This window comes from Carassius auratus, unplaced genomic scaffold (genome assembly GCF_003368295.1).
Source record: "Carassius auratus strain Wakin unplaced genomic scaffold, ASM336829v1 scaf_tig00024851, whole genome shotgun sequence".
NCBI lineage: Eukaryota > Metazoa > Chordata > Actinopteri > Cypriniformes > Cyprinidae > Carassius > Carassius auratus.
This window is the reverse complement of record NW_020525376.1, coordinates 67,299-94,376: the sequence shown is the minus strand read 5'-3', so window position 1 is coordinate 94,376 and position 27,078 is coordinate 67,299. Positions and strand designations below refer to the sequence as shown.

The following is a 27,078-nucleotide window of genomic DNA, read 5'->3' as shown; positions in this document are numbered from 1 at the left end:
TTTAGTGCATCTGCTTCGTTTGTTCAGAAACATACTCTTGTCTGTATACATGCACACGATGATAAACAAGCGTTTTTAATTTTTTTGAATAGCCTGATTGAGTCTGTATTGGAAACACTGTGGTGTGTTGCTCACTAGATCTTCTGCTGCTGGTAATTTGGTGGTTTGCATGACATTGTTGGTCGTGATGTCAACATGAGGGGGCGACCTTCAGGTAGAATGAAAAAAAGTTTTCATAAAGTAAGTTTACAATATTAATATTATCCAGAGTACACAATTTTAAGTGTATAAAAAATACATAAAACAAATATGATGGAAGTCAGTTAAAGCTATAGGAAATAAAAATAAAAAGGTAGTTGTGACTTTTTTTCTCACAGTTCAGACTTTATCCTTGAAATTCTGAACTAACTTTATTTATTTCATGTGTAAAAAAAAAAAAAAAAAAAGTAACAATTTGCATCAGAATTTAGAATGTTATCTCCCAATATTGCACACTCAAGAAAAGGTTATATATACTGTAGAACCATTTTTAAGTGTTCAATCAAAATAATCCTTTAGGGTTCTTTGTAGTTGGAAAAAAAAAAGTTCTATATAGAACCCTTTAGAGGTTCCCATAAATTTTTCTTATATTTTAATTGACTTAAACTGCTCGTAGATACTTTATCACTAGCAATATATCACTTTGCAATACTGCAACAGTTACAGAAATTAACCCAAATCTGTGTTTATGTATGCACACTTTTATTTGAATTAATTGTGTCCTCTTAAATTGACAAAATACAATCAGTTTTATTGTCCACACTGCGGAGGTTTACAACGCGTTAAACCTTCTTCACTGCTAGTATACACATTTATTTATTTCTTCCTGATAGTTTTGTTACTATAAATGAATGTATTTAGGCTGATAAGTGATATCAAGTATTTTAGACTTCAGTAAAACCAGTTAATTTGGATGGTGCCATTTTTTTTTTCAGTGTACAAGATCATGTGGTAATTATTTTAAAACTTAATCTTGAAAGAGCAGAAGTAGCCTACATTTTAAATTTATTTTCTTCATAATGAAAGGTGTGTCAGTAAAAATTTTTTATTTATTTATTTATTTATTTTGTGTGTGTGTGTGTGTGTGTGTGTGTGTGTGCCAAAGAGGGGTCTTTCTGCTTATATAGAATGTTTTTTGCCATAAAGGGTTGTTTGGATTTAAGTAAAGAACCCTAGGGTCTATAGAGCCCCGATGGACCTTGTCTGGTTTGAGGAAAGTAACCTGAGCTGTAAAAAGTTGCAGCAGAGATGCAGAGGTTTTGAAGGCAGAACTGTGAATGATGTGCGCTCTCTCCTCTCTCTTCTCTGATTGGTCAGATTCAGTCTATAAAGCGTTTGATCTAACTACAGCCGTCAGCGCGCGCTGTGGACACGGCTGGAGACATGCGCTCGTGTCAGGGTGTCCTGTGGTTGACATCTCTTACAACTGTGAGTATGCACAACCTCATTTACTGAGTCACACCTGAAATTAATATCTTGTCACATTTGTGTAAGAAGCATCTTTATAACTACAGACTTTTGAACGGATTTTGTGGTCTGGCAAGCTAATTAAATTATTCCACGCGCTTAGAATGAAGACTGAGAGTTTGTGTTTCATATCTCTTTTATTAATTTAACTTTGTATTGTTTTATTAAACATTTTTTTGGCTCATTGAGAATATGATGCCGCTTATGTGATCTTAACTAATACATTTTTGCATGGAATATCCCGTCGATGCGCTGCTTTAGTAAAGCTGGAGTCGGCGACTGTTATAGACTCTCTAAACAGCGAGAGAGAAAAAAATTAAAAGAAAAAGAAAGAGAGAGAGAGCGGCATGCGCTGTTTGATAATAGCCTGGAAAATCAAAAGGCTCTTTGTCTATCAATCATTTTCTGTGAGCATGTTGTCTATAATATCCTTGGAGGGAGGGGTTTTCAGCGGATTTTCTTAATAATAATTCATTATCGTGTGGATTAAAGGAATCTCTGCAATGAAGCTCATTTGGTAAATTGGTATCCCGTTATTATTGCATAGCAGTCTTTCTACTGCTTATTATTTATTTTAGTCAAAACAAGTGTGCAAGGAAAACCATACTGCTCATTTTGGGATAACATAGCATAGTTGGTTAACATAGTAGGCTATGGAAGTTCTAAGCGGCCATGCATTATATATATTATTTTCCTTTTTTTTCTCGTTATAATGACTTAATCTCGACATAACGAAAGTCATTTTCTCGTTATAACGAAAGTCGTTTTATCGTTATAACTACTTAATTTTCTTGTTATCTCCTCATAACCAAAGTTGTTTTCTCGTTATAACGACTTAATTTTTTCTAAGAAGTTGGTGGCACTATAGACCTGAATATAACTGATGGGGTGTTGTACACTATCCACTTTACTGTACACGGACCTTCCTCGTGATCGCTATAATTTGTGCAGTCTTTTTCATTACTGACATTTAATTAATTCATAAATGTCAAATGATTGAATCAATATGATTATTTTGTGTATTAAGTTCTTGCTAGATGAGTTTCAACAATGCGTTCTGTGTCATAAAATAACTGCTTATCAAAACCAAGGTTGACGTCACTGTATTCTCTTTGCACCTATATCTTTATTTGTGTTCTTTTAGGCACATGATTAGGTAGTTAATAAGCGGAGATGTTCTGTTTATCTACAGTAGGACGGGATTTAACGATAGGCTATTTGTGATGTGCTTCTTTTCCTTATTCGTAATCTTTATTGTTAACCATATTGATGAGAAATGTGATGTATATGTAAAGTGCATAGGCTAATTAAATTTAATTGTTCTATAATGTTGTAATCGTTTTTTTTTTCTGCACACACACAAACACGTACTACACGTACACATAAACGCTCTTTTCAAACAGAAGCTTGTAACGCACATGATATATCTGTCACAGCATATAATGACTACTAAAAAGAACAAATTTTATATACTTTTATTTCAAATAAAGGGAAAATTAAAAGTGAGTTAAATCCAAGCAGCTCTAGAAGATCTTAGAATAGTTCTGCATCCTTCTGAAGTGTTCGCGGTGTTGCCATTTAAACATGTTAATTACAAAAACAAAACGTTTGGTGTACTGTCTCTGGAAAAATCCACAGTGATCAATCACCCTTTATTTACTGTATGTACAGTATTGTAGATGTTGTTACCTAGGCGAAGCAAAATTTGCTGAAATATAGGCTACGGTAAGAGCGCCTAAATGGTTGTCCAGATGCATGTCAAAGTTGAGTTCGTTACTATAGAAACAGTAAAACTGTTATGTCCTTATAACAAGAAAAAAAACTTTCATTATGTCGAGATAACGAGAAAATGAAGTCGTTATAACGAGAAAGTGACTTTCGTTATGTCGAGATAACAAGAAAATTAAGTCGTTATAACGAGAAAGCGACTTTCGTTATGTCGAGATAACGAGAAAGCGACTTTCGTTATGTCGAGATAACAAGAAAATTAAGTCGTTATAACGAGAAAACGACTTTCATTATGTCGAGATAACAAGAAAATTAAGTCGTTATAACGAGAAAACGACTTTCATTATGTCGAGATAACAAGAAAATTAAGTCGTTATAACAAGAAAACGACTTTCATTATGTTGAGATAATGAGAAAATTAAGTCGTTATAACGAGAAAGCGACTTTCGTTATGTCGAGATAATGAGAAAATTAAGTAGTTATAACGAGAAAACAAGAAGGAAAAAAATTATAATGCATGGCCGCTTAAAACTTCCGTATATTTATGATTTCAGGCATAATTTTTTTTTTTTTTTTAAATAGCGGTCTAACATTGTCAATGCCAATGATCAATCAAATCAAAGAAGGCGGGGCTTAACTGAACATAATATTTCAGTGCAATCCTTAATTTTTAATGGTAAAAGGGCAAGGTAAGCTAATATAAATTTTTATTACATTAACCAATTATTTTACTGCTGTGCCCATGTTCAAGAAGACAGAGGACAAGAAGACTACGGAGTAGGTAGTTACTACATTTTGTTTAGAATTTGCTTTGCCACCGTTAAAGGGGTCATTGGACATTGGTCATTAGAGGTCATTGCATTATAAAAGCATTCTGTAAGAGCTCTTTCTCATTAGTCTAAAAATGGCTTATATTGAAGCCAATCTGCAAATGAATGGTTGAGGAATTTGTCATTCTATGACGTAGAGGCTAAACCCTGCCTCCTGATTCTACATCACCACCACGTCAGTCATAACTTAACCTGCCTGCATGAGTTGCATTGCTTCACTGCACTTCTTAAATCCTCTCCCGTGGCCTCATGGGATAGTAAAGTGTCCATAGAATGCACCCTTCAGAACCTGAGTGTAAGAAAAGGGTATTTCATCATCTGGTTATTTTTGCTCACGGTTTTTTGAATACTGTTTCGGACATGCTACTAGCACACTTGCTCACATACTGTTTTTCGCTTACTATATAGTAGGGAAGTATGCACTTTTTAATGCAGCAATGGTTACCGAGTGTTCCAGGAGTAAAAGTGCCATTAATGATCTCTTTAAGGAAATTTAATTTTAGTGATAACTTATTAACCTTTAAAGAAGACCTACTGTCAGCTCTGAGGTAGTTAACTGATGCTATATCATTTTGTTGAAGCCATCTCTTTGCATTTTTTTAACTTGTTTTAAATCATCATGTTTAACAGTGGAATTGGAATACAGAATACCCCTGATTCTGTTAAGAAAATTCCATCAATCAGAGAATTGCAGTGAGTGCCAAACAAGCGCAGACTCCGCCCACTTCCATTAATTACCACATATGACATAATCAAATCCATCTCCCATGCTCTCAAAACACTTAAATGTTTGAATATATATATGCATCTTTTGCAATAAACTGGTATTGTTTCTACGTGTACAATCAATCATTTTGTTAGATATTTCTCCATTGTTTTAAACTTATGTCATTTGCAATGGTCCATGGGATTAGTTCTTTCTCTCATTAAAGCCGTAAAGTAAACAATTTTGGACTATTCTCTTTTTGTCAGATTTACACATACTCTTTAAATAAAAGTTTGAAACATTGTGATACATTGTGTTTGGTTCTTAGATTATAATGCTTTGAATTAAGACTTTTTTAATATTCCTATGGGGAAAATGAATGGAAAAAAATACTGGAGCCAGCACCGCTGTTACTTTCCATATGAACTTGTGTAAAGTTTTAGAGGTATTTATAATAGCCAAAGCATGTATCCATGTTTTCCCACCTGTTGCAGCTTATGATCTTCCTCTATCACCCACATCTCTGTGTTTTAGCCACTCTAAACCTCAGCATTTATGAAAAACAGAAACTGCAACATTTCTGGTGTCAAGGTTGCTATCTTAGGTTAGAGGTTAGAGTATGCCGTTTGCAGTTTTGAAGAAAAGAGAAAACCCTCTTTTGTGGAGTGTTAAATTCTCCTATGTCAGTGCGGATTGGGAGAGCGAGTCAGGATGACTTCAGATACGGTTATTTTTGGACACATCTAATTTAACCTTCTTGCAATAAAGGTTGTCATCTCATCTGTGTTTGATGATGACTTTTATTTTTGAATTTTTCATTACGTCTCCTGCGGGAGCTGGAAAATACAGGTGTATGTGAATGTCGTCACCAGGAGAAGGCTTTGAAATGATCTCAGGCTTTCTGGCTGTCAAAAATAAGTGAGCTCTCAACTTTCCTCTGGTGCATTTGGTTGTGCACTTGTGTGCCCATTTCCTTGGCAAATGCACTGCAAAACCACAATAGGAAGTAAATGTGGAGGCACAAGCGCCATCTGCGATCTGAACTGGGGGACCCTTGTTGGAAACGGGGCAGTTAATGGATCTGCATGCTGTCGTGTAGAGTGGAGATTAATGTTCTCCAGAGAGAATGCACAGTATAATAGAGCTCTCTGTAAACGAGACCGGTGATTTCATATGGCGCAGGTGGTTTTTTTTTTTCTTCTAAGTGCCTGTACAAATAAGCATTTTCTTTTTCATTTTCTTTGCTGAAGGACATTAACATTTCAGGCCTTTGGAATTCATAAGTGGAATCAGTGGTTGCATTTGTGTGACATTTTCAGATTAGTTATTAATTATTGCATTAATTTAAAGATTCAAGATATATTTCTAAATATATCCAGGGCATTTGTAGCCATCAGTACTGGGGCACAGAAAAGTGTGCCCATATCTTGATACAAATGGATATAAATCATTCACAAACTGCACTTGCAATAAAGAGCTGCTTCATTACTGACAGAGGATAGAAGACATTTTTTTGTCAGTGAATTGTAGGTAAATATACTCGCTCTTTTTGATCCAGTGCATGAGCGATCTATCCAAATAAATCAAACTGAAACACAAACAATTTCAGACATTTTCACAAATCTGTTTCAATCCGATCACAAGAGTAATTCATTTATGAATTGTAAATTGCTAGGTTTTTATTATTATTATCATTATTATTATTATTATTATAAAAAGCTGATTAAAAAAAGCACGACTTAATTGCAGAAATAATAAGAATGTTTTTTTTTTTTTTTTCAGATCAGCTATCAGATATATGTTTTTTTGTAAAGAAATTAACACTTTTATTCTGCAGGCTTATTTTAGTAAAATTAAAATAAATAAATAAAAATGTTAATAAAAATTGTTTCTTGAAAAAAAAATAAACGGAAATAAAATATTTGTCTAAAAACATTGCCCATTTTAATTTGGTTTAACTTGATTAGTCAAAATAACTCAAAACTGCAAAAAATAAATAAATAATAATAATAAAAGTGTACATGAACTATAATAGTATTTATAAACTACTAAAAATGGCAAAAACAACAAAATTGCAAAAACTTTAATTACAATAAATTGAGAATATTATAATAAAACATAAAAAATAATAAAAGCTATAATTGTCTCTCAATGATACATTAATAATTAGAAATATTTCAGCAGCAAGCAAATCAGCTTATCAAAATGATTTCTGAAGGATCACTTGAGACTTAAAATCCAACAAAAATAATATATATATATATATATATATATATATATATATATATATATATATATATATATATATATATATATATATATATATATATATATATATATATTCAAATAAAAATATATTGAAATGTATTCATTTCACAATATTACTATTTTTTACTGTACTTTGATTAAAAATTAGTTTATAATTAGGTGAAAACATAGTGCTATTATGGCTGAATACTATTAGGCAGCTCAGGATCAAAACCATAAAGTAGCAGCCCGTAATTGTATTGAATTTTTCTGATGAATTGCATTCTTTAATAGCAGAATCAGAGAAATAAAACCACGGACAGAAGAGCATGTGGGGTAAAATATCCACAGCGTGCAGCTCTGAAATCCATGGAATCCAATTGTGCGTGATATCATAATAACAGCATGAATGCATTAATGGACTCTCTTTTTATTTCATGTGCAGAGAATCAAAAGCATTAGTGACAAAAGCAATAGCTTTCTTCTATCCTTTTTAATCTAATCAATCAAATCTACTGCAACTCTGAACACGGCGGAGTATCCGGGTCAATTTTAGCATCCGCCAGTATGAGATGGAAATGAGCGTGGAGCATGCCGAAAATATTTCTTTTGTGTAATGAAGTGGGTGTGAGACTTAATGAATGGAGAGAGACCTTGAATGATGCTGCTTATTTACAAATCAACTCATGGAGCCGTGGATAACCGAAAGAGATTTTAATAGTTTCCAACACAGGGGGTATATCCAACACAGGGAACAGCTGTTAGACCCGACAGACTGCACAGAAACACAGGATGAATACCAGACATAGGTGCACAGCATGACTAATTATCTAAACGAGGACAGGAACATGATCCAATAGGGAACACAGGAACAGAAACAGGGGCTAACCTGACACAGAACAGTCCAGAATCCTGACACAGAGACAGCAGTGACTCAATTACTGCTTACACTGTCACCTTTTATGAGGAAGATCTCAGACAGAGGTTTGATTGATTTCATGCTCGTGCTCATATCCAGTCAATAGATTCCATCATTTTAAACAGCATGACACTAAACTTACAAACAAATGTCACAGTCATATTTCTCTTAAATAATAAGAACACCTATTCTGCATACAGATTAAGAAGCTTAGTTTAAGGAAGATATTGCATTGTGGGTCATTACATTATTTTCCTTAACATTACTTAAAAAATTTTAAAAAAATAATAATAATTTTGGTGCTTCAAGTTAAACACATTTCAGTTAGTAGCCAAGGCAAATTTTCTAATTTCCATCGTCTATAAATATTTTTAAAAATTCTAATATGAGGCCAATCTCACTTCTCAATGTAGACCTTAAAATTCTTGCAAAGGTTCTTGCACCCCGTCTTCAACGATTAATGCCCTCCATTATTTCACTAGATCAGACAGGGTTTATGCTGGGCCAGCAATCTTTTCATATCATTAGACGACCACTCAACATCATTCACTCATCAAATAATGATATCCCGGAAATCGTGGTATCTCTTGATGCCGAAAAGGCATTCGACAGGGTCGAGTTGGGATACCTATACGAGGAAATGGACAGGTCCGGTCTAGGTGAGAATTTTATTCTATGGGTTAGATTATTATACTCATCACCAACAGCATTGGTTCAAACTAATGGCATGTTATCACCTCCTTTCTCACTTCGGAGAGGCACCAGACAGGGTTGTCCCCTGTCTCTACTCCTATTCACCATAGCGATAGAACCTCTGGCCATTTGGCTCCGTGCGGAAGAAGGCTTCAATGGCATCACGCAATTTGGCGTAACACATACATTTTCATTATACGCGGATGACCTGCTCCTGTATATCCCTAACCCTGTCACCTCACTCCCTGTCATTTTGAATGTTTTGGATCGGTTCGGTACGTACTCCGGCTACAAGCTCAACTACCAGAAAAGTGAGCTCTTGGCAATAAACTCTTTGGCTAAGCAGCTCCCACGCTCGTTATCAGGATTTAAATGGAGTAATGACGGATTTAGCTACTTGGGTGTTCATATTACAACGGCCGTATCTGACTTGTTTCGCAATAATTTCTTACCCCTGGTCGCAAAAACTGCAAGTGATTTTGAACGATGGGTGCATCTACCACTCTCCCTTGTAGTGAGGACGCCTCACCTCCTGCCTGGGTACATTTGGAGCGATCAAGCGCACGCCTCCCGTTGCGGTCGGTCCTATGCTCCCAACTCCCTTTGCCTTTAGGACCTGTAGGCCCATGTCCAATTGTATCCCTCTCGCTCAAGGTCTGGAGTCAGATCAAGAAGTGTTTAGGCTTACAGGGTCCCTCCATCTTGACACCACTGCTCCAAAATCATGTCTGTACCCCCTCAAGGTCGGATTTAGCATTCAGGGCCTGGCATAGTAATGGTATTATTTGTGTTAATGACCTGTACAAGGATGGTAAATTTGCATTCTTCACAGAGCTCTCTTCTCTTCATAATTTGCCAAATTCACACCTCTTCCGCTTTTTTTCAGATTAGAGACTTTGTTAAGAAAACATTTACCCACTTCCCAAATCGTCCCCCCGAAACACTGACTGACTCCCTCTTGGCAACAGACCCCAATCGTAGAAAATGCATTTCTGTGTTGTACGAGTAATTAGGATCGACCTCTGCACACCCTGGTACCCTTTCAAAAGCTGCTTGGGAGGGTGACTTGAGCATGGCTATTACGGTTGAACAGTGGGGCCATGCTAAGGCTATGGTTCACTCTTCTTCTATATGCGCACGTCATGGTCTAATTCAGTGTAAGATCCTTCATAGAGTTCACTACACAAATGCAAAATTGTCTAAAATATACCCTAATGTCATTGATGCCTGTAGAAGGTGTAACCAGTCCCCTGCCAATCATACGCATATGTTCTGGTCCTGCCCTAAGCTGACAAATTTTGGGATGAACTTTTTAGACACCTTGAGTAGAGCTAATGAACACACTATCTCACCCAACCCTTTATCAGCCATTTTTGGCATCTCCCCAGACGCTGACCTCCCTGTTGCACTGGAAAGGGCCCTGGCATTTACATCATTGCTAGCTCGGAGGCTAATTCTGCTCAATGGGAAGCTTCCCCCCCCCCCCCCCAGACATGATCGTTGGATAAAAGAAGTGCTTGACAATCTGAGGTTGGAGAAGCTCAGATCCTCTCTGAAAGGCACTACCTCAAAATTTTATTTGACTTTTTACTGACCTAATCAAGTACTATTATTTATTTACTATTTCCTTTTTGTGTGTGTGTGTGTGTGTGTGTGTGTCTATACTGGTGAATGTTTGTTGGTATGCATGTATCTGTATGTTTGTCCTCGTTTATGGGCCTGTGTTGGGTCTGTTCAGGGGTGAGGTGGGAAGGGAATCGGGTACAGATGCCATTTTGGTCCTACTTTGTAATGTTTTTTTGTTAACTATACATTTGTTACCTGCTGTCAAAAAATGTTAAATCTACTCAATAAAAAAAGTTGAAAAAAATATAAATAAATGTTCTAATATGTATACAAAATAATACATTGCTACTGTATATAGCATTTTCTCTAATATTTTATATAAATATATATATATATATATATATATATATATATATATTATAATTTATTTCAGCTTTATGTCTGATCAGGATGTTTTAGTTGTCTATAAAAGCCCTCCTTGCAATGTGCAGGAGTCAAATTTTTCTAAAAACACTCCACTTTCTCATTATTTAGTATTGTTTGATTGAATTGTTTTTCTAGTTTTCCCTCCGTTTCTGTTTCCCAGCTGTGCTCTGATTTTTATTTTATTTTTTCTTAAGAGACTGAAAATGGCAAGTGATAATATCAGTTTACTGCGTCTCTAAGGCTTGAGGATTAAAAAGAAGGAGATGAAGAGAGATAAACGTAGAGAAAACCCAGTAAATATGAGAAGATTAGGATGAGATAGTGCTGCTGTATGAGAGTATAGCACCTCACAGACGACTGCCTTCTCTGTAGACTTGTTTATGGTGTCGAACGGCTCAGTGCTTTTGAAGAAATCTTTTAATGAACAATACCCTGCTGCTGACCTGTGTTGTTCATTCAATGAAAGCAGAGACGTGACCGCTTTAGAGATGATTTACCTTTAAAGACAGACTATAGCATGTACAACCAGCCTCATCGGGCGGCCTGTGAAGAGCATAGTGATGAGCTTTTAACTTCTCATGTGTAAAATAATATATTTATTTAACTTTTCAGTTTTATTGGCAAGAACTTGTATCAAAGTAAATGTTAAATGGGAGTTATTCTTGGCAAATGGTTGGGATTTTTTTGTCATTGGCTTACTATTGATGTGAAAAACCGCTGTTTAAGTTGGTTTTTGAAAGATTTTATAAAGAATTTTGAAAAAATATATACTTTTATGCAACAAGAATTTATTAAATTGATCAAAAGTGACAGAAAAAAACAAGTTACAAAATATTTTTGTTTCAAATAAATGCTGTTCTTTTGAACTTTCTATTCATCAAAGAACCAGGGTTCTTGGCCTCCACGCCATTCATAATAAATGTTTAATGCACAGCTAGCCATGCATTATCCCTTCCATATACGTATAAGGCTATAAAATTATACATTTATTAAGAAAGATTTTTGTGTGTAAATCTTTAGTAAATTGAGTAAAAACAAAAAACAGTTCTCTTTCCATTTCAGAAACTTTACTATAAATGATTTATGGAATATTATGAATTATTGGTACCACATGTTTACCACATTTATGAAAGGCCTTTGAAAATCTATATTTGTTAAATTGCTGTTGATTGTGATTGCTTTCAAAAGCTGCTAGAGATCATAGTAACATTTTAACCTGCATAAACTCACACTGAAGTGTCTGATTGGAGACACTCTGAATCAGCGCTGTGATTGCATGTACATAATTAATGCATGCATATATGCGTGTGTTTGTGCATACACTACATATGCTGAAATTGTTAAGGCTGTTAATGAAGTAGCCCTTGTCAAAAACCGAGGAAGCAATCATTTGAAATGTAATGGTGTATTTATTAAATTGAAGATTGATTGAAAATAAGAAATTTCACCTTTCTGCTAATGCAGTCAGAATGAATGTTGTTCTGTGCTGTTAATACCAATCTTTTTTATCACATGCTCTCTCTGTGTTTGGAAAGTGGGTCAGGATTGCAAATGCAATTGATAGTAATATTCTTTTTTTTTTTTTTTTTTTTTTTTTGAGCCTGAGTGTCTGAAGATGGATCTTTAAGTGTTGTGTTATAAGGTAGACCTGCATTTTTATGCACCACTCACTCACACATTTAATTTTCTCTCTTGGCAGGTGTTGTCTAGTTTGCATCCTGAGTGTGAGTATATCTTTCAGTTGGCAAGAGATGAACAGCGGTGTCTCAGAGAGATCACAGATCTCGGGAACCTCAGCAGCTCCTCAGGTAGAAATAAACCGACGCTCCTGATGAGATTTTTAAACGTAGGATGTGAGAAGCGTGCTAAAGAGCGCTGAGTTTCAATTGAGAGCAAATGGAGACTTTTGTTAAGGCATAATGCTTCTCAGATTTTTCTCCTCAGAAACTGTGTTCTGCAATCAGAAGTCACAGATCTCAATATAAACTCAAACATTTCTCAGATGTATCCAGGACTATTATATAACTAAAAAATGTGGGTTCATTAAGATTTTTAAATGTGTTTAAATGTGCTCACCAAGGCTGCATTTATTTGATAAAAAATGTACTAAAATATTGTAAAATATCATTACATTTTAAATGAACAGTTTTCTATTTGAATATATTTAAAATGCATGTAAACTGAATTTTCTGCATCATCACTCCAGTCTTCAGTGTCACATGATCCTTCAGAAATCATTATATTATGATTCGCTGCTCAAGAAACATTTCTGATATAATCATAATAATTGTGCTGATTGTGATGTTTTTGTGGAAACTGTAATTTTTTTTCATGATTCTTTGATGAATAGAAAGTTCAAGAACAACATTTATTTGAAACAGAAATATATCGGAACATTATAAATGTCAGTACTGAGTTCATATTTCATTTAATTTTTAAATCAATTTAACGAATTCTTGATGAATAAAAGTATAAAATCTTTCAAAACCTGACCCCAAACTGGAAATTCAGCTACTATAAAATAATTTACTATATGTTTTTAATTTCTGTATTATTTCTAAAGTAAATAAACCACAACATCATCAGTAATTTCTCCTGTCAACTTTTTGACTTTATTTGAAATGACATGAAAACAGGTCACAAACACTTGAGATGTCATTTAAAATAAATCACATCTGCATGGCATTTAGCACTGCCACAAGCTGTCAGTGGTGACATTCAGAGACAGAGTTTAGTACAAGTTCAGACTCATTGAAATGCAGCGCCTTGCGTTTGTGTTTCCCAGTGAATCCCAGAAGTGAAGTCGTGTTTGGCAGCGGCTTTGCAGGGCATTCGCATAAACACATGTACACGTGCCAATCCAACATGGCAAACTGGACATTTATATAGCAAATACAAGCTGTTACATGCCACGGATAGCCTGTCAGATGGTGCTTGAGTGCATGGGTATTTACTGAATAAACACATGCTCTTCGTGTGTATGTGTGTGCGTGTGTGTGTGTGTGTGTGTGTGTGTGTGTTGTGAAGGTTGTCTGCCAGTATGGGATTCAGTAGTGTGTTGGCCCAGGGCTGCAGTGGGTGAGACGATCCACTCGCCCTGTCCTGCTGTTTTCTCTGTCATCAAGAACAACACGGGTACGACACACAACACACTTGTGCATGATTCAAAACTGAATTTTAAAGTTCAGGACTTTAAAAACAGTCCTGCCATATTCGTGCTTGTTTTTAATTATCCAGCATTGAATTAAAACATTGCATTTTTTATTTTTTTATAAACAACATTTGAGATGCTAACTAGAGAAATTTGTACATGAACTTAATAAATTAACTTTAATTTAATGGGCCATTTTTATTTGTTGAAAATGATCAAAAGGAATGTTGTGGTCATTATGTGATGTTTTAACTCTACACATTGAGAAGATGAATTGAAACCTCAAATGGTAAAATGCACAGCCTCAATATTTGACTTTGTACTATGTACTTTACCAAGACTTAAGTTTGACCCAAAAAAAGGCTTTTATATTTGCAGTAACTTTTTAAAGTCTCCACAGATCCAGCAGTATATCAAACTAAACCTGGTCTAAGCCCGACCAACCAACACTGCATTCACATCTGAAAGCTCTCAAATGAAATTTGCACTCCATCCTTGTATCTCTGTCTGGTGTAGAAAAGGAAACAGGCTTCATTTCACATTCAGCTTAAGCACAAGCTAATTTAATGCATTGCAGCTCATTCTCTAGAGAAGAAGTCAATACAAACCACATGAAATGTCAACTTGTGTTTATTCATTTAATCTGAAAGTGCTGGTGACCGTATTAGCATATTTGTTATAAGTTGTTGTTTTTTAAAAGCTTGCAGAGACTGCCTTGCATTATTGTCATTGACCTTTTGACCTATCATTGATTACTCCAGGTATAGTGAGTCGTAACTGTACGCCTGGCGGCTGGTCACATCCGTTCCCTCCGTACCATGAGGCCTGCAGTGTTGAGGACGAAATCCCAGAGGTCACACATGCTCTGAAATTCAGACTCATTTGTAAAGACACAGTCAAGAATCTGAGTATGAACTCAAACCAAATGATCTGGCTTTGGATTTAAATTTTATGTTCTAATAAATGAAGTTAATTTACAAATATATTAATACATTAATTGTAAAGTTATTATTAAATTAATACATGTTTCATAATAAGAATTACTTAATAATTTTAGTGACTTAATTTAAATCTAGTAACATTGATTTAACTGAATATTACCTATACTACACTTTATATTACATTTTTATTGTAATAAAAATCTTTTTTTTTTTTTGCAGAATTTTTTTTTCTTTTCTTTTTTTTTTTATAATCAGGCTTTAGGCTTTAAAAATTATGTCTGTATGTCATAATTCTCACTTATAGTTTATAGTTGGCTTATAGTTTTTCATTTTATGATGAAATAAGTTAATATGTAATTAATATGTAGTTAATATAGAAATAAATGAATACATCAATTGTAAATACAATTTCCAGATCATTTAATTAACTTAATTTTAATCTAGTTACATTCATTTATTTTATTTAAATACAGTTATTTTTTATATTTAATGTTTAATATAAAATGGATATATATATATATATATATATATATATTTATATATGTGTGTGTGTGTGTGTGTGTGTATTTGTGTCAGTTCAAGTCACCTTTAGTTATAAACACTTTCTACAATACAGATTGTTTCAACGCAACTTTAGAGTAATAAAAAAAGCATAATGCAGCTTTAAAAAGACAATAGTAAACTCAAACTAATTTTAATTTACATTTTTGAAAAAATAAATATTTAAAATGTATTTTAAGTTTTAAAAAAATCTGTATAAACTGACTTTAGGGTTTCATAATTATGTCGGTTTGATTCAAATGATTATTCATTCATTCATCATTGCGTCAAATAATGATGGATCTATTGATTCACTGCTTTACCCCTGTATCCAGAGAAATGTTTCTTGTATTTAAACCGACTCTGTGTCCTGAACATGGTCTCAGATGTAATTGATTTCTGCTTGTTTGTCCCTCAGGAGTCATACTTTGCCACAGTGAAGCTGATCTATACTGTTGGATATGGAGCATCACTGCTGTCGCTCTCTGTTGCCGTGGCAATACTGATGCTCTTCAGGTACTGTGCCTTTACAATGAGTTCTTATTGATGGACAAAATAGAAAAATCCAAACCTAAATACAAAATCCCCTCATGTAACCTGAAAGTTGTTGTAAAAAAAGGCCTGCTTTAATATATTTAGTCTCTTTTGTGAGTAATATTTTTTTTAAATAAACCTAACACTGGCTATACATCTTTAAATAATTTTCCTGCGTTGGTAAAAAACTGTGTTCTTTAAAATGAAAGAAGTGACCTGTTGTTTGTATTCTGTAGGCGATTACACTGTGCTCGAAACTACATCCACATGCAGCTGTTTTTGACCTTCATCCTGAAATCGGTGGCTGTGTTTATCAAAGATGCTACGCTGTTCTCCAGTGACGACACAGATCACTGCACGCTCTCTACAGTGAGTCCATCAACACCACAGTCCTCACAGAGAACTGGACAAAACATGACTGATTGTGACTCAATGCATTCTGGGATTGCTTTCTCCATGAAGGATGTATGTGATATTGCCTGATATTGTGTAACCAGCATTTATTTGATCAAAAATACAGTAAAAACCTTAATATTGTGAAATATTATTACAATTTAAATAATTGTTTTAATGTTTTACCCTTTTATGCTCATTAGGGACGCATTTATTTAAACAAAAAAAATTAAGTAAAATTGTGAATAATTACTATAATGTAAAATCACAGTTTTCTATCTGAATCTATATTAAACCATAATTTATTCCTGTGATCAATGCTGTATTTTCATCATCATTCCTCCAGTTTTCAGTGTCATATGATCCTTCAGAAATCATTCTCATATGATCTGTTCCTTAAGAAACATTTCTGATTATTATCAATGTTGAAAACAGTTGTGCTGATAATATGTTTGTGGAAACATAATACATTTTTTTTCAGAATTCTTTGATGAATAGAAAGTAAAAGAACAGCTTTTATTGGAAATATAAATCTTAACACAGACCTAAAAAGGTTTGAAAAATCACCTTTTTATTTAAAAAAAGAATAGAAAAACGTAATTAAAAATGTATTACGAGTTTATTTTGTGCCCTGTTTATGGAAAGATCCTTAAAATTGTCATTGTCATTGTCATTTCCTGCTGAGTTTGGGCTTTCTCCATCTGTTTATTTCTTCTTCTTTTTTTTGCCGTCATGCCCTGTTTATCATTCTCAGCATCTCTCTCTCTCTTTCTCTCTCTCTCTCTCTCTGCAGGTGGCCTGTAAGGTGTCAGTGGTATTTTGTCATTATTGCATCATGACTAATTTCTTCTGGTTGCTGGTTGAAGCTGTGTATCTGAACTTTCTGCTGGTCTCGGCCTTCCCGCGTAGCCGCCGCTGTCTCTGGAGTTTCGCTCTTCTGGGCTGGGGTGAGACGCTCATATCTGTCCCTACAGCCACCCGGCCCTGTCCTCTCCCAAACACTTTCCTCTGGCCATCACAAATGAGGTTCATCTACTAGTGTAGACTATGTGAGTTATTAAAGGAAGAAACAATGAAAACTAGGGGTGCTCCGATCACGATCGGCCGATCGTTAATGCGCATCTCGACAGTAAAGCCGGTTCTCTAATCAGCGGTTAATTCCATCATTTTTTGGTGCATCTTCTCGGTTAAAGGCTCTGTGTAGTAACAGCTGCTCTATGTGAAATCACGCACGTGATGGAATTAACCGCTGATTAGAGAACCGGCTTTACTGTCGAGATGCGCATAACGATCGGCCGATCGTGATCGGAGCACCCCTAATGAAAACTTTAATTTAGTTTGTTGTCCTGATATTATTTTTGTAACTAAAAGTCTGTTCACACCAAGAATGATAACTACGTATAACAATGAATATAATATTTTCTTTATTGTAAGCGCATTGCAGTTTTGTCGTCTGTCACTTTAAATGCTCAAGCTCTTTTAAAGCAGGATGGATTCTGATTGGCTGTCAGTGTATTTATTGTTTATCAGCTGGAAAAAAATGCCAACAGTATCATTCTTCTGTGTCATTATAGTTATATTTGCAGTGTGACCAAAAAAATGAGACCAAAGACCAAATGAAATAGCAAAAGTAATAACACATCCCATCAACAATGTATCCCATCTGCCCTTGGTCAAATTTACACACAGTCCCGCACCAAAATTATATTATTGGTTGAGTGAGTGTTGCAGTGTCAGGATACTCAAATGGTATATATATATACACACAACTGATTTCAACATTGATATTGATAATAATTCAATGCTTTTATTCAACAAGAATCCATAAATTTTATTATGGATTACAAGTGACAATAAAGTCATTTATAATGTTAAAAAGATTTCAAATAAATGCTGTTCTTTTCATCAAAGAATCCTGAAAAAAAAGCATCATGGTTTCCACAAAAATATTAAGCAGCACAACTGTTTTCAACAATAATAATAAATGTTTGTTGAGCAGCAAATCAGCTTATCAGAATAACTTCTGAAGGATCATGTGACACTGAAGACTGGAGTAATGATGCAGGAAATACAGCATTGATCACAGGAATAAATTACATTTTAAAATAGATTCAAATAGAAAACAGCTATTTTAGTAATTTTTCACAATATTACTGTTTTACTTAATCTTTTAATTTTTTTGTTTAAATAACTGCGTCCTTAATGAGCATAAAAGCGTAAAACATTAAAACATCTTAACCATGCTAATAATTGGAATGGAAATATATGTATGTAAAGAGTAATGTATGTGTATCACGATCAGTCTAGGGTTTTATTTTTGCAGTAATAACCATTACATTACTGACTGTACATTATGATGTGTATTTCTGAAACCTGTTATTTTTCTGATGTTAGCAGCTATTACAGTCTCAGTCGCTCCAATCAGTGAAGTACAGCAGGATCCTTCTGTTTCTCAGTTTCCAGTTATATCTCTCTCTCTTCCCTCCCTGTCTCTGTTACCCCGGGAGGGCTGAGAAGTGTCAGAACAACTTATGTGATTGGCATTTCTGTGATTTGAGCAGACTCTGAAAGAAAGAGTTCAAATGAACTTGTCGATGCTCAATACAGAGATGCACGGATCATGTGCAAATCACAGTTCTTGTTCTTATACCTGTTCCAGGTTCTATTGTGAACAGGCTTATTGTCAGTGATCAGTGCATATTACTCTAAATAATTATTTTTAGTTTTAATCTGAGATACATTTTGGTGTATAATGCTTCTAGTCAATTCCTGGAGGATTAAATCACGTGTTGCATCTTTTCCCTGCTTCACATACTTTTGTATCACATTTTGGAAAGTTGAAGAGGTTACAAACTGCATTCCATGCAGACTTTTAAGAGATTTATTTTTTATAGTAAGTACATGAAAATCGATGATTTCTTGTGCAAATGTTTAATACTTAATGAACACTGTCTAAATGCTGGGTAATTTCCATAAACGTTTAATCTTATTTTCATAATTGCTTAAGTTATTAATTTAGAATTTTGCCAAATTTTGGTCATTTGACTAAAAGGCACTTTATGTTTCATGCAGCATAGCTCAGATTTTTTTAAATGTGCTTCTGTCTGCATGTCACTGAATAAAGTCTGACTTATTCTACACGCAGTGTCATTACCATGATAATCATTTAAAGTAATAGCTTCTAGGTATATTATCCATGCTTTTTATTATTATGTTATTCAATCTTTTTGTCTGTCTCTTGTCTTTTCTTGCAGGTTTTCCCCTGGTCTGCATCATCCTCTGGATCTGCTCTAGACTATATTTTGAGGACACAGAGTAATTGCACGTTTTTCTTTACCTTACTTAGTGGTGCTTCTTCATACTAGGGTTAGGGTTTGAACAAGTTCTTAAAGCCAAGCGAGATTCAGTCTCATCGCCTTTGATGTTTTCAGTCGGCTGCTAGTCTGCTACAAGACTTGGGGCTAATGACCCAGAACAGAGTCAGAGTCAGAGAGACTTTATTATCATTTCAGCTCTATACAGCAGTACACAGTGAAACGAAACAGCTGAAAAGTAGAATGACTTGATTGACCTTCTACCGGGTCACATGATCTTTGAGAGCAGTTGAGTGTTTTTATTTCTCTTTAGATCCACAGTTGGACACAGTCTTTTAGTGGATTGTGTGAGAGAAGAAAAACGATGGATTTGAATCAGTCTCTTATCCAGGCCTATTTTTTTCTCAGGTGTTGGGACATAAATGAAGATTCTCCTTACTGGTGGATCATCAAGGGTCCCATTGTAGTGTCCATAGGGGTGAGATAAAGCTCATATATATATAAAGCTCATAAGCTCATGAGCTCTTTTCAGCTCATATTTTCCCGTTTACCTTCCCAACCAGGTGAACTTCTTTCTCTTCGTGAACATCATCAGGATTCTGGTGCAGAAACTGAACCCTCGCTTGATCCAGTTCAACAATTCGGCTCAGTACAGGTACAGAAATCAAGGCAACACCACACACCCATGAGCAGGGACATCAAAACGGGAGAGTAAATGCATGAGTGGGTGTTTTCAGTTCATTCTCTATGGGAGCTGAGCAGCAGGTCTGTGTGGAGGATTGTGGGATAGCGTGGCTCAAGTGATGGGAGCCTAACAGATTACTAGGTTCAATGCATCAACTTTAGTATTAAATGCATTAGGTATTATGAACTGAAAGGCGATGCTAGTTTATAAATATACTATTTTTCATTGTTAGTTCATTCCAGTTTATAAATGCATGAGCTAATTTTAATATATTCCTTAAATATTATACTGTAGCAGTGTATACAATTATAGGGTTTATTGATATTTTGAATTAGATTTTTTTTTTCAGTTTTAATTTGAATTCCTTCATGTACTTTTGTCATTTATATTTAATATTTCTTTTTACATTTAATTCATTTTAAGTCGTTTTAGAACTTCAGCATATTTCAGTTTAGTTGCAGGGCAACTTTTTTCATATCTGTTGCTAATACAAGTTTTTCATCTAATATTTATGTTTTTATTTTATTTCAAGTTCATTACCAAAAATACTTTTTAATAGTTTGAGTTTTACTTTATATGTTTGGATGTTAAAATGAACCAACATTAATAAATGCTGCAAAAATCTAAACTGACTGGTTGCATTAATTATTATTTATTATTATTTATATCACTGAATCAACTGGACAACATCAGTTTACGCCAATGAAAGTCATTGTAAGATCAGATTATTTAATAATGTCTTATGGTACTGAGTCTATCTGAGTAGGACAGGATGTTATACAAAACTGGCTCTCCAGGGATGTGGTAATGAAATGCATGGAGTGAAACTAAGATGCAAAGGAAATAACTGACAGGAAATAAAATGGAGTTCCCAGAATGCCGCTGAAGGAGAATGATGTGGACTCGACATGTCATTGTCACTGATCCTTTGATCATTGTTAGCCACTGCAGCTGATGGAAGTGTAATTCTCTTAAGTGAGTTTGTTCTTCCACCCTCTAAAGCGTTTCTACTGTACTTCCCTCCACGGAGACCTGCAGATAGCAGCACTGGTGATCATGACAACCACTGGAAATAAGATTGCTTTGCAATTTTAGGTATTTTAATAGATAACCCTCAAGCAGAGTTATTTGTGAATTATTATAGCTTGAATGAGCTTTATTTTATTTATATACACCTGGTAATCAAAAGTTTTGAAGAATTATGTTTTTGAAAGATGTTAATTGTACTCGAACTGTAATCGATTGTTTTACTAAAAACAAAATCATAATAAACAAATCCTCCGCCAGTTCATATAGCTAAACTGTTAAAGCTAAATCTAAAGCTAAAGCTGTTGCCAAGTAACAAAGAAATCAAATTTCACTACTGTTTTTACATCCAGGTGTCCAAGGATGATTTCCAGTACATTTCTGCCTGGCACAGCTCATACATAATATCTGGAGAGATAATATGACTTTATGACCTGTTAATGGTGATATCATGAAGAGCGAGGCTCTTTGTTTTTGCCAGAAAGTAGTGTTTGCTTCTGTTGTGTTTATATTCATAATCATACATATAAAGATGTAACACAGGCCTGTGAATGACAGCTACACTCTCTAAACTGGGTTTTTAAGAGTTTCTGTCAGAATATTTGATGGTTAATATTTGCAGTGGTGCTAATACATAAAAATAAAATAAAAAAACACAGCGAGTTCATTAAACTGTGAAATTGAGTGAAATTTTAATATATTTAACACTGAGGGACCTTAAAGGTATAGCTCACGTTCAGTTTCACACAAAGTTGACTTTCAGAAGACTTAGAATGTGTACAAGTTATAAATACTACGTTTATGCAACAGTTCTTTATACATATTTGTTCTCTGAAAAAGGTTACTAAATCTCTGTATTCTACGAAGAAAGAAAATCACAGGTCTGGAGTGTGAGAAGATGAATGTTTTTCTTCCCCTTTAAGCTCAGAATGTTGGTTCTGTAAATTATACATTTTTCATTTATGTTTTAAAATCAGCAATTATAATAATCACTGCAGATATGTTTACATTAATACATATTTTTATCTGGCTCACATATGAAGAACAATACAAACATAAGAAAATATATTACTGGAAGATATACAGTAAATACAACATTACAGTATTTCTTATTCATTCAAGATTATTCAGATCAGTGTGCAAATACAGAAGACACAAATGAATATTAAAGGAACAGTTCACCCTAAAATAACACTTTATCTCTCCTCCCCTCAGACGACTGACCAAGTCCACCCTCCTCCTCATCCCTCTCTTCGGCACTCATTACATGGTCTTCAGCTTTCTCCCAGACTACTTCAACGTGAGCCTGCGGCTGTGCATCGAGCTGTGTCTGGGCTCCTTCCAGGTTATTCAGCCCACTATCAGCACAACACAGCCTAAACACACACACAGCACGCATACACTTATTAAGGCTGGAATACAAGACACCATTTTTGACCAGATCTTCAGTCTGGGCATGTTGACGCTTTAGTTGCCAAAAATCAGAACCAGTCTGCAGTTTTCAGCACTTGGAAGATGATTTGCAAACAAATGACTCTTTCTGATTCTGGTTCTTTTTAGTGAATCTAAACCATGCCGCACAAATTGTATAGTCCAATTCATGAACAAATTTATATTTTCTGTTCTTTTTATTGAATCAGAAACACACGGGAAAAACAGTACAGTCTGATTCACAAACAAATGTCTTAAAACATTCAGTGTAGTCCGAATAACTAACAAATGATTCTTTTAAAATGGTTCTTTTTAGTGAATCAAAAACATAAAAACCAATCTGTGTAGTTCATAAACAAATGACTTTTAACCAGTTATTTTTCTTGAATAATAACAACACAAAGCACAAACAGTACAGTCCGATTCACTAACAAATTACTTTTTCAAACGGCTCTTTTTATTGAATCACATACAGCACAACCATGGTAATCCAAATAACTATCAAATGACTCTTGTAGTGACCAGTGTAGCCTGGTTCACCAATAAATGACTCTTTTAAACCAGTTCTTTTTACTGAATCATAAACACGCAGCACAAAAAGTACAGTCCGATTCACAAACAAATAACTCTTTTAAAATTATTCTTTTAGTCAGTCGTAAACATTCATTCATTTGCAACCAGAATAGTCTGATTCACAGACTGACTCTTTTCAACCATTTATATTTATTGGATCAAAAACATGTAGTAAACAGTATAGTCCGATTCACAAACAAAAGACTCTTTAAAAATGGTTCCATTTAGTGAATCAAAAACATAGATAGCAACAAAAGTAGTCTGATTCACAAAACTTTAAAACCAGTTCTTTTTACTGAATTAAAAACATGCAGCACAAGCAAGGTAGTCATATTAACTAGCAGCAAATAGCTTTTTTCTTTTTAATGTGTCACACACTAACAATAAGGCGCATGTTTCTGCGAGATTTTGTTGTGTTTCGGTGTGCTATCCCCAGTTGTTTGGTATATGAAGACCAGTTTTTCTCCCGTTTTCATCCATTTACAAAATCCGAAAGTGTATGATGCCTAATGTTCTGTTCAGATTTGTAAAAGTCATGTAGTGTACTTTTTTCTTACTTCAGATGAGCTCAGATCAAAACAACCTCCGAGCAGACCTCATACTCACCTTTGATCTGTTGACACAGAAGATGGACACCGGGGCTTTAGAGATATTACTTAGTTAGATAGAACCCTAATTGAGTTTCCTGAAGGGCCGGTGATTAATTGTAAAGATTAATTCCATGCAGGATGTTTAGAAACATAACATGAAGGCTTTCTTGTAAAGGTTTTATATGATGTCCGTGAAGTGTGTTTTTTTTAATGCTAATTACTTTCTTTGAAGGCTAACATTGAAGCAGGACTATGTTATTAATCTTGAGTAGTCAGATATGTCAGCTCACCCTGAATGTGCAAAATGACTGACAGACAGAGAAATGCCTCAGGTTTACAGATTGCTATTTCCTAGTTCCAAAGTCTACAGTGGTTCTAGTGACAGGTTTGATATCCTAAGACATCTATTTTAGGGCAGTATATAGGCTGTGTGTGTGTGTGTGTGTGTGTATATATATGGCTTATTGATCTGAAAGTACAGGGATAGTTCTCTTGAAAATGACATTATTTACTCATCCTTGTGTGCTGTGTGCAAACCTGTATGTTTGTAATTTGAAATTTGAAGAGTACAATCTGTTCTGTGGATACCATTTGTAAACTTAATTTCTCGTGTTAGACATTGACTATAATGTGCAGAATTATTCTGAAATGATAAACTTCCAATTTTGCAAATGTAAACATTTTTAAAACATCCATGAAACGTTAAAGAATGTTTCTGAGTCTTTTTGAATCGTTTATTACAGGTCTGAGGAACATTTAATTCTATTTTCACTTTCTCTTCATTGATTTTCTTAAGGGTCTTATTGTGGCGGTTCTCTACTGTTTCCTGAACCAGGAGGTGAGTGATTATTATTTAGCCCTCTCACATCATAAAAATACAAAATACACTACAAAATTCATAATAATGTGTTGAAAGCTAGATTCTTTAAGTGCAATGCCCTTATGCATTTGCAAACTGTAAAAAAGCATGCATGTCAGATATCTGGACAAACCGGCTTGTTTACAGTTGATTCTGAAAGTCAGGTTTGTTTTTGAATGGAGACAATCAGTGTTCTCAGAGACCTAAACAACATTTGTACTCAAAATCTGGCCCAATAAAATCCTTGACAAACATGTTTGCCAATCTTTATTAATTTGATTATGAAACAGATTGGGAAATTAACAAGAGGACTGCTTAAAGGCCAATATGCCATTAAGGATAAATAATAATAATGCATTGTATTTCAGTCTTACATTTAATTAAAGTCATTTTTAACATCCAATATATTAAAGAAACAGTTCGCCCAAAAATTTAAACTTGCTGAAAATCTATATCCAAGATGTAGATGAGTTTGTTTCTTCATTTGAAAAGATTTGAAGAAATGCAGCTTTGCATCACTTGCTCGTCAATGGATCCTCTGCAGTGAATGGGTGCCGTCAGAATGAGAGCCCAAACAGCTCATAAAAACATCGCAATAATCCACAAGTAATCCACACAACTCCAGTCCATCAGTTAATGTATCGTGAGTGGAACACTGTATGTTTGCAAGAAACAAATCATTTCATGTGGTTATTAGTGGATTATTATGTTTTTATCAGCTGTCTGGATTCTCATTCTGACGGCACCCATTCTTCTTTACATCTCTAACAGCACCATATATATGTGTGACCCTGGACCACAAAACCAGTCTGAAGTCGCTGGGGTATATTTTTAGCAATAGCCAAAATAAACATTGTATGGGTAAAAAAAAATATATATTTTTCTATTATCCCAAAGATCATGTTCCATGAAGATATTTGCCATAAATATATCAAAACTCAATTTTTGATTAGTAATATGCATTGCCAAGTATTCATTTGGACAACTTCAAAGGTGATTTTCTCAGTATTTAGATGTTTTTGCACCTTCAGATTCCAGATTTTTAAATAGTTGTCCTTCTGCCAAATATTGTCCTGTCCTAATAAACCATATTCCAATTCCAGTCCTTGCGCCGCTTTTTCGATGGCAACTGCGAGAATCAAAGTTACACCTTCTTTCTTTGTGTGAACATTTGGGCGGCATTATGTTATTCTTCCCACACAGTGACGTAGACACTCGGGGAGCGTGTTTAAACGAGGTGTTTTAAGAAGACGTAGACAAGTCTTTAACTTTTATGAAAAATATCTCTTTGGGTTTGAGACTTTAGTGTTTGCAACTTTAGGAATCTTATCTATTCACGAACAGCTTGTAACTTGAAAACTTGAAATCACATCATATGTCGCCTTTAAAATGTACGTTAGATTTAGGTTTGGTTTTGATTGAAGTCTCTCGTGGGATTTTGTGATTATATATATGTTTGTCTGTCAGGTTCAGAATGAAATACGCTTACGATGGATGCGAAATCAAGAGGGGAGTTACGTTGTCGTCCCTGTTGGAGCCAAAGGAAGTCAGATGGATACTCCATTCTAGTCGCTAAAACTCACCAGTGCCTCCATACAGACCTCAACACCTCCAGAATACATGAACATCTGAATGAAACGGTTTTATTAAATGCAGATCGTATTGCTCAGTTTATGTGAAAACCAATGACTTAAAGAGTGTATCTAAAGAGAGTATATCTGTGAATTACACACAATCAAAACAGTTAGTTACAGTAATGCAAAATTTGTTGCACTTCAAATTCAGATATTTAATTATAATATTTATTTATTTGTGGAAATGTTAAACTGTAAAAAATTACTCAATATAAGGCAGTATGGCAGGTTTAATATTTATGTATTTATCTGTATGTAAGTACATTATTTAAAATAGAGAAATGTAAAGATTAATTGGAAGATTTCATGGATTTCTGAGTGAGATTCAAGTAACCGGGGCAAGTTTTTACATGTTTTATATGTTGTAATTTTGTAGAGTTTGTAAGCTACACTTTCTGTTGGCAAAAACAGAGGTTTTTATTTGTCCTTATCTTTCATTTCACAAGCTGTTTTGTGTGTGATAACTATATTTCTGTTTACATTTGAAATGCCTGTAATAGGTAGTTTAATGTCAAGTTCTCATGTGTGACAACTTACCCCATATAAAGTCAAAGTAAACACTTGAGAGAAAAACAGCTGTGTTTCTGTATATTAGATGCCTTGCAGGTCTTAAAGTGACAGCAGTCTAACAGTACTAAACATGCTGCCGCTTGTCATTAAAGGAAGAGTTCACCCAAAAATTATAATTCTGCCATTATTTACACACTCTCATATTGTCCCAAACCTGCACTGATTAACACAAAAAAAGATATTTTGAAGAATTGGGTAACCAACCAGTTGCTGGTC

At 34.6% G+C, this 27,078-nt stretch overlaps 1 protein-coding gene across 1 annotated transcript; it reads left to right on the top strand.

The window, feature by feature from the left end:
- Positions 1 to 9,115: 9,115 nt before the first annotated feature.
- On the top strand, positions 9,116 to 26,251 carry LOC113078249 (growth hormone-releasing hormone receptor-like). Its single transcript, XM_026250572.1, has 13 exons — positions 9,116 to 9,169; positions 12,321 to 12,429; positions 13,649 to 13,756; positions 14,534 to 14,625; positions 15,672 to 15,769; positions 16,024 to 16,156; positions 16,974 to 17,127; positions 19,435 to 19,495; positions 19,903 to 19,972; positions 20,058 to 20,149; positions 22,421 to 22,550; positions 24,596 to 24,637; positions 26,126 to 26,251. The coding sequence occupies exons 1-13, from the start codon at positions 9,116 to 9,118 to the stop codon at positions 26,225 to 26,227; spliced, it is 1,245 nt and encodes a 414-aa protein (XP_026106357.1). The 3' UTR covers positions 26,228 to 26,251.
- Positions 26,252 to 27,078: the final 827 nt, after the last annotated feature.